At 42.6% G+C, this 12678-nt stretch overlaps 1 protein-coding gene across 1 annotated transcript; it reads left to right on the top strand.

Moving 5' to 3' along the window:
- Positions 1-2740: 2740 nt before the first annotated feature.
- On the top strand, positions 2741-3679 carry LOC142014090 (olfactory receptor 5AR1-like). Its single transcript, XM_074996116.1, has one exon. It carries the CDS (start codon positions 2741-2743, stop codon positions 3677-3679), a length of 939 nt encoding a protein of 312 aa, XP_074852217.1.
- The last annotated feature ends 8999 nt before the right edge of the window (positions 3680-12678 follow it).

Raw genomic sequence — 12678 nt, 5'->3', positions numbered from 1 at the left:
AAACACCCAAAAAAGCATAACACCCCTTCCTTGGTTTAAGACACACCTTTTTGCCTGGCTCACTTTGGAATGTGTGTTAATAGCACCACACAGTGGAATCATGTATCTTCACAGAGAATGTTGCCTCTCATATTTTATTGGGGTGATCCTGATCAGTAAATTACGAGTTTTCAAATGATACATTCCAAGTTATACTTCAAAAAGCCAACAGAATCAGTGCGAAAACAATTCTACTTCCACCACAAGACACACACAGCCCAATATAAGGCAAAGATATCGTATCAGCTCGTCAATCATCATCGCTACCTCTGCCTCAATATTAGAATGTGTCTGTCTCTGTGTGCCTCCCTCCACTCGTGTGTCTGTGCCGTTTGTTCAGGAACCCCTCCTGAACGTCAAGAGCTAGGGACACCACATTTGATAGGCAACTTCCTCTTATCCTAGTTTAAAGAAAAATCGGTTTTTGGTTGTTCTAAGAAAGTTGGACAGGTCTGGAGTCTGCTTGTTAACCATTGCATGAAAAGGGAAGAAGCTGGGGAGGAGGCAGAGCCGTACAGGAGAGTGGCCACTGGGAGCAGCAGGCATGAGTGAGAGCTATACTGAAGGGTTACCGCTGGGGCCAGTTATACCACCAAGAGAGCAGCCATCTGGGGCTGGGGCTCGCCATGCTGCCAGCCAGTGGACTCTGTAAGTGGCCTCCCTGCCCCAAACTCCTCTCTCTTAGCCCTTGGACACAGCAGCAGAGCAGGAAGGGGAGGGAGGGACAAAGCCCCTCCCAGATAGAGGGGGAGAGGCCTCTGCTGGCTGCCAAGAAGAAAGGGCCCTTCCCAGAAGGGAGGGGGGGAGAGAATGCTCTGCTTGATGGGAGGGAGATGACCCTTGAATCCCAGAGAAGCCACAGCCCACACCCCCAGATCCACTGGACCTCCCAGCAAACCCATCCCCGGATGGTCTGTGTGTGTCCCCCTCCTTCTCCAGACTTGGCCTGGAAAGCTCTGCCTAGTCAGCCCATCACCTCTAGCCCTGGACTGGAAATGAATTTTGGGTGTAGCTGTGTTATTTTGAATAAGCTATTCCAGAAAATCTCTTCCAGAGCAGTTTATTTTAAAAAGTGCTACTGTGTAGACATAGCCGCACATAGCTATCCAGTCTTTACTTAAAGAGATCACATGATGTTGTCGTGGTATGATACCCCCCCAAAAGGTTGAAAATATACTCAAATTCACAACTGTTGAAGATCTGTCCCCTTTAATTCAATGGATCTATGGTGATTTTCACTGTCAGGGAATCCCTTAAACCTAGCAGAGGATCTGATCTAATGAGTTGTGTTTATGTTATGGTTGCCTCATTCAGCATGTATATCCACATCTGCCTGACCATGGCATAGCGGAGAGACTCCCTGAGCTTCGTGAGTGGACAGAAGCTGAGGAATACCGTTAGTCTAAAGAGGCCCTGTCAGTGTGACATTACCACAAGGCAGGGGAGAAAGAACATTCCCTTTTCCCTAGACTGACAAGAACATAGGTCAGGGACAAGTGCCTGCCACTAGGAAAATCTCCAGGCAGGAGATGGTGCAGAAAAGAATCATCTATACTTTAGAAACTATCACATCCTGGGATCTACAGGAAGATCATTGATATTTAGTATGTATGGATCCTGCTGGTCTTTTAAGTAGACCATTTCACAAAATGTATAGCTGGGACATGTAGAATTCTGTACTGATGAGATCCCAGAATGGGAGGGCACAGGGATTTAATTGGTCCCTTTTGCATAAGGACTTTATAATACACCCCAACCTCAGATACTGCAACTCTGATATAAATTACGTCATTTAGTCACACACGTGGGACGAGGGGGGAAATTAGTACCCAGGGTGTGATTTATACCACGTGTGTCTTTCCTTCAGTGAGTGCATTAATTAGGTGTTTTGTCTGAGTTCTGGTATTCCCAGTTGCTTCAGCAATCATGGCTCAGAGATCGCAAACCTCAGTATAAAGGTTCCCAAATGCTCTAAACTGGCAGTTTCTGTCACTGGAGAAATACCACCACACCTTTTTCTCTCTTTTCAGCAGGTAAGTGCTGTTCTCCAGCATCACAGCCACACACACAAACACACACCCTGGTGATTGTCAGGTCATGAATTCAGGAGTTCCAGAACTTAAAGTCACACTCCAGCTCCTACCTCTTGAGGTAACAGAACAACCAAGTTGTGGGGGGAAAAAAAATAGGCAACTGCATTGTCACTGAAGTCAGTGTCTCTCATTACATGTCTGGATTTTCCTATAGACCAATGTAAATTACAGTTTCAGATGCTAGGAAGCTCAATGAGCATATTGAGCAAGATTTACACCAACCTGACACACTGAGCTACAGAGATCATCTTGCCAAATGTAATTAGCTAAGGAATAATCTCTTCTGTGTGAGATTGTTTTCACCCCAATTCTCTCCCATTAGAGTCACAAGTCACTCTCTGCAGTTTAAATTGGTGAACTCAAATATGTGTATATGGGGCATGATTAACTTGCATGTCCTTGCATTTACAGAATCAGAATTGTATGGAACAACTGAAACAGCCACGTCTAAACATCTGGCTATGTGGACTATGCCCTTTGCTGATCTGGTACTGTTGTCCATTAAGAAACCGATTACGATTTTCCTTCATTACAGAGAAGGGAAAGATTTTGCCTGGTTTATGCACCTGCCAGCATCATCGTAGCTGCCTGATCTCTGCTCAGAGGTGATGGAAGAGGGAAATCACTCAGTGGTGAATGAGTTCGTTCTCTCAGGACTGACAGATCGTATGGAGCTCCACGTCCCTCTTTTTGGGCTGTTCCTACTGATTTATGTTATCACCATAGTGTGGAATGGGGGGATGGTCTTATTAATCATGACCGATCTCCGACTCCACACACCCATGTACTTTTTCCTCAGCAAATTGTCGTTCTGTGATCTCTGCTATTCTACAATAATTGCCCCTAAAATGCTGCAGGATTTCTTAGCTGAGAAGAAAACAATTTCTTACATTGCCTGCTATGTTCAAATGTATTTTGTTATCTTTTTTCAAGATTTTGAGTGTCTCTTGCTGGCTGTGATGGCGTATGACCGTTATGTGGCCATTTGTAACCCTCTGGGTTATATGGTCACCATGTCCAGGCAGCGCTGTAACCAGTTGGTGGCAGGGGTGTACGCTGTGGGTTTGGTGGATTCAACAATAAACATATGTTTTTCACTTCAGCTGTCCTTCTGCAGCTCCAATGTCATCAATCATTTCTTCTGTGACACACCTCCACTGCTGGCGCTCTCCTGCTCTGACACCCACATCAATGAAATTGTGACATTTGCCTCCATATGCTACACTGTTGTGATTAGTGTTATGACCATCCTCATCTCCTATGTCTTTATCGTCTTTGCCATCCTGCAGATCCGTTCTTCTAAGGGTCGGCGCAAAGCCTTCTCCACCTGCACTTGTCATTTGACTGCGGTGGTCATGTTTCATGGCACTCTCCTTTTTATGTATTTACGACCCACCTCCAGCTATTCCATGGACACGGACAAAATAACCTCTGTGTTTTACACACTGGTGATCCCCGTGTTGAACCCCCTTATCTACAGTCTGAGAAACAGGGAGGTGAAGGATGCCCTGAGGAAGACAATCAATAAACTCCTCAGCAACTGTTGAATCTTTTAAACTGAGTACTAATTTAGCAATGAGGAGCAGAAACAGGTGAACTGAATTCTCAGGCAGATGCAATGTTATTTTGCAGAGCGTGTGGTAGAATACTTCGTTATTATTTTATTATTAAAACAGTTAACAATTTATTATTAAAATAGTGTTCATATTTCAGCAAAGCTTCCAGGCCCCAGCTGAAATCAGGGCTTCATTAGGGTATTGCCCCAAGACAACTTAAGGAGGCACCTCTTTCAAATGTGTGAGTATAAAAATATCTGTGATGTGCTTTGAATGCATGGAATGGTTTGTACTAGGAACCAAAGAAGGGGCCATGAAATCTATCTCCCTCCTATATATAGCAGGGTAGACTTTGTTATGAAGTTGTAAATACAAAATGTGTGATTTCCGTGGAGGAACCAAAGAGGATTTTGCACACCATCCTGCTACTCTCCAGCCCTTTATGTGTTCTCTGGGATTGTTGTTGAGGTGCCACCTGGTTTGGGTCATTGCAGTGGGAGAGACAGGAGATTTTATTCATAACAGATGTTATGTCAAATTAAGGGAACAACAAAACAAAGAAGAGAAAAACAAACATTTCTGAGAGAGCATGGCTATGTTCATCTGTGATGGTCTACACTGAACTGTATATTAAATCATGGGGAAAAAGTGGGTTTTCTCTACCACAGAAATGAAACAGAAGGACAAACTCATGTCACACACTCACCATTTATACCACATGTGTATGCTAGCTATGAAATCTTCTTCTTAGAGAAGTTGGAACATATTATAGACTCTGAAGAACAGGGATTGTGGAAATTGTATGGCTCAGGAGATTGAGAGTGAGCAATAGAAAGAGGTGGCCTAATGAGTGGTTGTTGACTGAATGAGTGCTTACAAATGAGTAAAAGAAATTTATTGCAATGTGATCCAAATCTAAAAGGTCCTTAAAAGTTTGGCAAATTGAAAATATCAACCACAATTTGCTTTGTATATTTCCTTTGTAAATTTCCTTGCTTTGTGGTTGAAGGAAATATTTAACAAAACTGGAAATGGAACATTTTATTTCCTTCCTGGGTTCTTTTCAGTGCAATGCAAAGACAACGAATGATATGACTGACAAAATGGGAAGGAACAGAAGATGCATTGGGGATGCTGTTTCCCTTGTGCTCTAGTGATTGAGTTACGTTTTGTGCTTGATCATTCTCAGGGTAATAATTTAAATAAATCTAATTTATGCTACATCAATTCAAAGTAGCTGTCTTACACAGGTGTTCATACTGTGCTATATCACTGGGAAAGTTATGTCTCTGAAGGGTGGAATTGTTATATTTCAAGGCCCTTTCTATATGTAAATACTACAGGCTAAAGGAGTCGAACCTTAAAACTTTAAGATTCGGTGATCTTGGATTCTGCAGGCAACACTAAAACATTTGATGACGCAAAGAGTAATGGTAGATAGATACATAATACCAGGTTCCCATAAAATTCCACTCATTGTAAATACATTTTTTTTTAAAAAACCTACCAATTGTACTGCAATGTTATTTTTCCTTTCCATGTTCAATGATGAAAAAAATCAAGATATTCCATTAAGTGTGTAGGAATTGTTTGAAATAAGAAAGTCTGCCTATTTGTACATTATTTAGGTCTCTCTCCAGAGGCAACATTTTCAAAAGCATTCATAATTTAGGGTTTCTATGGACATTAATAAAAACGTAGGATTTAAATTTTTTCTGTCTTCCTTTGCCTATCTATGAAGTGAAGTATCCATAGTTGCCTGCCTTTGTCCAGGGTTCATAAATGTTTGTAGGTCTTTCTATGGTCCTCATCAACACAGTACCTCTGAGCAGCTCAAAATTGTGATTGAATTTATCATCACAACTTTCATGTCAGGTAACATGGTGTTATCTCCATTTTACAAATGACCAGCTAAAGTGCAGAGGAATTAAAGTAGCACAGTAGGTCTTCAGTTCATCCAGTCACTAACCCATAAATTACAGAATGCTAGATTAAAGCTCTGCCTTCTAGATAATTGTTTCTTCTGAAGGCAATAGAGGAAAAGTGGTGGAAAACCTACGAGCAAGAGAGTGGCAACCCAGCTTCTTATTGTATATTGGAATGTAACCTTCAGATTCACCATCTATGTCTCACAAATGATCTGAGGGTTTCTCTTGTAGTCTCCAATACTGATTCTTTAAGTTAGCAGAGGAACTTGATGGATTCTGTTTTTGAAGATACACTGCAAATTACATGTGTGGCCATCTTATTGCCCCATCTACTGATCATTGTTTTCCTGGTGAATGTAAGTAACAGAACCTCATGGAAAGTTTTAGTACCCTATTGTATAAAATTATTGTGACATTCTAAGTTTAGAAAAGCAGGCAACAATCAGTTCCTGGAGGGGTGACAGAAGGAAAATTGAGGCCTCAGGCAGAGGCATTCATATGATATCTTGATTAGTTAAGAAGCAATTCTTGGGCAGGAAGAAGGGTGTGAGTGAGAAATATAGATTTTGAGAAACAAGTATCTGGGGTTTCCTGTCCACTCAGTCTTTGACTCTTGAACCTCAGCTGGAGATTAATGTTGTGAAAGGGAGAAGTCTATAAGTGGAGAAGGCAAATTGTCCAAAAGTAACCTTCCTCCCTTTCTCTCCACTCATGGCATTAATATCCTCGGAAGGAAAAGAAAAGCGACACTGGAGTGAGAGAGGGTTCTGGTTGAAAGGTGTTCAGCTGGTAGGACTACAAAACCAGCTCGTGAGAAGAATCTTTGCCTTGAATAAATTTAGCAAATTAAGTTAGATATTAGTTGCAATTTACCTTTTATTTCTTTGTAACTAAATCTGAGTTTTGTGCCTCATGTAATCACTTAACATTTTTCTTTGTCTAGTCAATAAATGTGTTTTTATGTTTATCAGAGTCAGTGTGGGTTTTTTTCAAAATATTTGGTTAACTCTAATTCAGAAATGGATGTGTGAGTGTCATTACTGAATATAAAATGACTGTATATGAACCGGCATTGTACAAGAGAGTACTAGACAACACAAGACACAAATTCCATTTAGCATGATAAGGCCCTGTGACCAAAAGGTCAGTGTTTTGAGCTGCCATATGAAAAGCAGTATGGATTATCTTAGAATCAAAAAAAAAAATCACAGGGTTAGAAGAGACCTCAGAAGGTGATTGAGTTCAAACTTCCACTGAAGGGAGGGTGAATCCCAAATAAATCATCCCAGACAGTGCTTATTTTCTTTTTTCATGAAGCTTCTAGAGGTAGAACCCAGAGTTTGACACCTGAGGTTTTTATATAGAACTGATGCCTTGACGAAAGCCTAAATCTTGTGTTAACCAAGATGAAAATAAAAGAAGATGTGGAGAAAAGTTTATACGATGACTGCAGAAGTGAATGTATGAAATAGTGCCAGTAGCAAAGAGCATTTATAATGTATAGATCTCCAAGCACATTACAGAGGAGTCACAAAATAAGCAGTCCTGTAGCACCTTAAAGTCTAACCATTTTATTTATTGGGTAACGAACTTTTGTGGGTAAGACCACTTCTTCAGATTTTGTGAAGGTACCAACTAACATGGCTACCCTGCTGAGATTATTACAGAGGAGTGTTGATTTCATACAGTTCCTTTGCAAAATAAAGTTCCTAAAATGCCCATGTTTAAGGGATTTGCTCAAAACTGCCCAGCCACAGAGTAGCAGTGTTGGCAGGACAACTGAAATCATATATACAATCATATATATACAAGTGTTCATTTCATGTTACACCAGATTTGTTGTGCAATGATGTGATTCTGAGCTAGGCTAAAGCAGTGGGACTCCAGATTAAGTGTTTTGAAATGTTTGGTATTCCTCTGGAGGCATACAGTGTAACTGAGAGAAGTGGTGCTCATGGCATCTAGGCCAATGTTGGGAAATTATGGAGAGATACTTTTTTAGAAGTGAGCAACAAACAAAGTGGAATACATTCCTATCATTATAGTATCACATTAAAAAGACCTTGTGGAAGATATAGCACTCCACAAATGCTGATGCACTGGTCCTCTGTGTTCCATTTCCACAGGAAAAGACATGGCAAACAGAATAATTGCATGTGCCATGCACAGCTGTTATCCTGGGACCAAAGATGCTCCAGGGAGCAAATCTGAAGGGCACTAAAGCTAAATTTAACCTCTGCTACCCCAAGAAGCAGCATCAATGGTATTCAGGCAAATGATGGCATTATTAGCAAATATAGAAAAGTTTGACTTTTAGTTTGATTTTAGGACTCTGTCCAGTTACTTCTCCCATCTTTCTGAACTCATTATAAGTGAAAAACCAACCAACCAATCAACCAATCAAACAAACAAAACAAAAGTACTACCAAGTTATGGGCAAAGTGATCAGTTTCAGAACACTTTGGCCTTTAATTTAAATGACACCAAGCCATTCCTGGTAAGGGAAGGAAGGAATTAACTTGAGAGGAGAAATTGTAACTTTTATGAACACATTTACCAATTAAAAACAAAAGGAAAGTGTTTTAACAAGAGAGGGAGAAGAGTGACAGGAAAGGGATAGAACAATAGCCTTACAAGGCAGGGGGAAAACTCCCCCATTGATTCAGGGAATGGGTATTCTAATGGGTATACTTCTAGATAATTGTTTCTTCTGAAGGCAATAGAGGAAAAGTGGTGGAAAACCTATGAGCAAGAGAGTGGCAACCCAGCTTCTTATTGTATGTTGGAATGTAACCTTCAGATTCACCATCTATGTCTCACAAATGATCTGAGGGTTTCTCTTGTAGTCTCCAAGTCTCCATACAACTTGGGTATGGAGCTGAACCAGTGCTGTAGTCTAGATATGATCTACACTGGTGTAGGGTTTTCTCAATCAATATTATTAATCCGCATTTCCAAGTGGCAGTAGCTAAGTGAATGGAAAGCTGTGTCTACACGTGCACGCTACTTCGAAGTAGCGGCACTAACTTCGAAATAGCGCCCGTCGCGGCTACACGCGTTGGGCGCTATTTCGAAGTTAACTTCGACGTTAGGCGGCGAGACGTCGAAGTCGCTAACCTCATGAGGGGATTGGAGTAGCGCCCTACTTCGACGTTCAACATCGAAGTAGGGACCGTGTAGACGATCCGCGTCCCGCAACGTCGAAATTGCCGGGTCCTCCATGGCGGCCATCAGCTGGGGGGTTGAGAGATACTCTCTCTCCAGCCCCTGCGGGGCTCTATGGTCACCGTGGGCAACAGCCCTTAGCCCAGGGCTTCTGGCTGCTTCTGCGGCAGCTGGGGATCTATGCTGCAGGCACAGCGTCTGCAACCAGTTGTCAGCTCTGTGTATCTTGTGTTGTTTAGTGCAACTGTGTCTGGGAGGGGCCCTTTAAGGGAGCGGCTTGCTGTTGAGTCCGCCCTGTGACCCTGTCTGCAGCTGTGCCTGGCATCCCTATTTCGATGTGTGCTACTTTGACGTGTAGACGTTCCCTCGCTGCGCCTATTTCGATGTTGGGCTGAGCAACGTCGAAGTTGAACATCGACGTTGCTGGCCCTGGAGGACGTGTAGACGTTATTCATCAAAATAGACTATTTCGATGTCGCAACATCGAAATAAACTGTTTCGATGTTGGCTGCACGTGTAGACGTAGCCGAAGAATTACACTGAAGGTTAGCCGAATCTAACTGCCCCACGCAAGAGTGTGAAAAGTTTCTCAGACTTGTGTGATGGAGCTTGTTTGATCTAATTTTTAACCATGAGATGAGATGCTACTGATGGAAAAGATTGCTTGAGCCAAATTTCTTCATAATGCCCTGATAGGGCAGTAGAATCTTCAGTTTCTTGAGAAATATTTCAGTTTCTTTGGTTCAGGCAAGTTGGAAATATTTCAGCAGTCCCACCTTCTCAAGAGAGATTGTTCTGATTGAGCTCACATTGGGGTGTCTGTGAATGGGCACTGTGTGTGTGTTTAGTGTGTAGCACACACTCGTGTGTGTTTGTATTTGGCATGTTGTGGGCATTCTGTGTGTGCATGTAGTGGGGGATACACTGAGGCTGAATGTTGAATTTAGATATGTGTCCCCCCCTTGTCCTGCCTGGATCTTGTATAGGTGTCCTCCATTCAGACCTCCATTGCAGGGCTTCTTGTCTTAAATCAGGCTTTGCCAATGCAGGAAGCAGCTTGTGAGTGGATGCTGTATCGGCCAAGTTCTGGGGCCTGAAGAAAGAAAGGTACTGTTGACACAACCAATGTTTCAGACAGAGGATCCAGGCTTCTTATACACGAACCTCTTTGTACCTGAGAAGACAACCTAATGCCCAGTGTTTAAATAAAGGACGTGTGGCTAGAGGCCATCTGGTCAGATAGTTTCAATCTTCATTGTCTCTGGTCCCCTGCCCAACAGGATACATGTTCAACTATGCCACAAATGCTTTTTTCTGCATATAAAAGCAAGGGTCTCTATTAAGCGGTAGCTATCAGAGTAATTGCCTGAGGCCCCATGCCACTTGAAGCCTGTGAAACTAAGTTGCTTAGGCTTCATCCCTCGGTAGGAGACTCTGGGCTTCAGCTCCAAGTGGTGGGGCTTCTGCTTTCAGCCCTGTGCCCCAGTAAGTCTAATGTAACCTCAGTTTGTCTGACTCCTGTTCTGGAATAAACACGCAGTCAGATTTGGAGGTTCAGGTCAGACAGAAGCGTTTATTACTATAGCAACAGGAGAGAATGCAGAGTGACAGAGGTTCAGTCCTCTGTTGATGCAAACCCTCCTCCTGCCCTAAATACAAGGGCTTATATAGAAAAATTACCTCTGTGATCAAATGGTGAAATGCTGACAGAAGCCATATAGACAGGAAACTCAGGCAGGCACTTTATTCCAAATAAAGTATACAGTTGATAAGAGGAGCTGAGAGATAGCAAAGGGGAACTAGCAGGTCTTTGGTAACTAGGCAAAGGTTGATAAGAGTCCAGCTGCCAGACTTGCGTTTTTTTACACGCATTCAGCTAAGTCTACTAATATCTCACTTATGACGTGGTCTGTGCTAAGCTAAACAAAACAGCCTTGGCCAAATTTTTAGGCTTAACAAGGCCTTTCTCCACACTCCCTTAAACCTGCTTGTGGCCCTCCAGAGAGCTCTGGATCCTTGGTCGAGAACCGTGGTACTTCAGGTGTGATGGCTGTGCTGTGATGGGCTTTGGACAATAAAGGGCATCCACTCTCAGTTTTTCAGTCACAATGCACCACTGTTCGTCCAGTTCTCTCTCCATTCCTTTTGTATCAGGGGGGACCATGTGTGCCCCATTCTCCAGCATATGTAATGGAGTTACGAGTATGACTCCTAGTGGTAACAGGGGCATAGTGTTTCCTGGGCGATCTGGATACAGAGCATGCTTCTTCTTGATTGTGTCTACTAGAACTCAGGGAAGAACCACTTTATGAGCATTTGTTACACCCCTCCCCCATGGATTATACAAAAAAGTGCAGATGATTTTCCTTTTTATGCATCACATATTCAGGGCTTCCAAAATTTTTCACCATATAGGACAAGGGGGCTCCAACATGCCCCCTTCAACAGTGAATACCAGGCATGGGGGGTATTTATTGCTACATGCTGAAGGAGAGAAAAGTCATCACTGGGACTGCTATGTCTCTCCTTTGAGTTAGGTTATGCCCACAATCTCCTTGTGTATATGCCACAATGGATCAAAGCTTGAGTCCATCCCTGTGGTGACCTTGCCCTTTTATGTTAATCTAGCATTGTAGTCAGCACTGCACCTATGCTATTACTAGAATATCTTCCAGCTGAGTGATTGCGACTTACCAGGTAGACATGACAACAGAGGAGGAGATGAGTATAATGCATATTCCTCTTCCTTAGATTGACTAGCCTGCTGGGTAGTGACAAGGGGTTGCTTTTAGGACAAAATCTAAGGGACTCTTTAATGACTTAAGGGGTCTGTGTGATGTCACAAGACACACCTCTTATACACACCCCTTCTGGTTGGATGTGTCCATAGTTATTTTGCTGTCTCAACCTTGGTATCATGCCAAAGCCCAGGACATCCTCTGTGCAGGCAATGATAGTGTCTTCTGACCTAAATTTCCAGCCAGCCACTAAGCTACAGGGATTCCTTTTACTGCTGTCTAACTGTAGGCCACTTCCTCAGTGGCATATCCACAATGCTGGGCCCCAGAACAGCGACCATAAGAAGAATAGCTACACTTCAATGAATCTCTTTAACTAAACTTCTTTCACTTTCCTGAAACATTCGTCCCATGACCCCTAAAGTACTAGCCTGCACTGATATTTCACCTTTACCTCAGGGCAAATGGACTTTCAGGTCAAGTTCCCAACAAGGAGCAAGTTCTCATTCCCCAGTCCTTGCTAGAATCGAGCTGTCCATGGTTCTGAAAGTCAATTTAGCTAGTCAGGAGTTCAATGGAGGTACAACTGATTTGTACCAGCTAGGTATCTGGACCATTCACTTCTATGAGTTAAAATGCAGAATTTAGGAGCTGGCTTACTGACTTCATTTCAGTTAATCAGGCTTTCTGTAGATTCATGATTTCTAGTCTGAACTTCTGATAACTCAGGGGATGAAACCACACCTACCACTACTACCTAGAACATCCCTTTTTGATAGCTATCCAGTCTTGATTTAAAGATGTTACATGATGTTGTCTTGGTATGATGCCCCACTTGGGGTGGCAAATACACTTTGATACACAGCCGTTGATGTTTCGGACCCTTTACTTCAATGGATCTATGCTGATTTACAGTGGCAGGGAATCTCACCAATTACTTGAATGCACATACATTCCTTTACCTCAGCAGGGATTCTGGTTTATTGGGTAGTGTCCATTTTATGATTACCTTACCATGTTATGAGTGTCCAATCCACCAGACTAAGGCCCAGTGCAAACAAGACCTGAACATTATCCGTGGGCTCAGGAATATAGCAAATCTAAGGAGGCCCTGTCTGTCCAGGTGATATCATTTAGAAATCAGAGAGGAATACACATT

The sequence above is a fragment of the Carettochelys insculpta genome, chromosome 6 (genome assembly GCF_033958435.1).
Source record: "Carettochelys insculpta isolate YL-2023 chromosome 6, ASM3395843v1, whole genome shotgun sequence".
Taxonomy (NCBI): domain Eukaryota; kingdom Metazoa; phylum Chordata; order Testudines; family Carettochelyidae; genus Carettochelys; species Carettochelys insculpta.
Note: the sequence above shows the minus strand (reverse complement) of the source record. Positions and strands in the feature narration are given on the sequence as shown.

Bases quoted from the DNA above. Each gene is read 5' to 3' on its own strand.
- LOC142014090 (XM_074996116.1), top strand. From the start codon at position 2,741: ATGGAAGAGGGAAATCACTCAGTGGTGAATGAGTTCGTTCTCTCAGGA.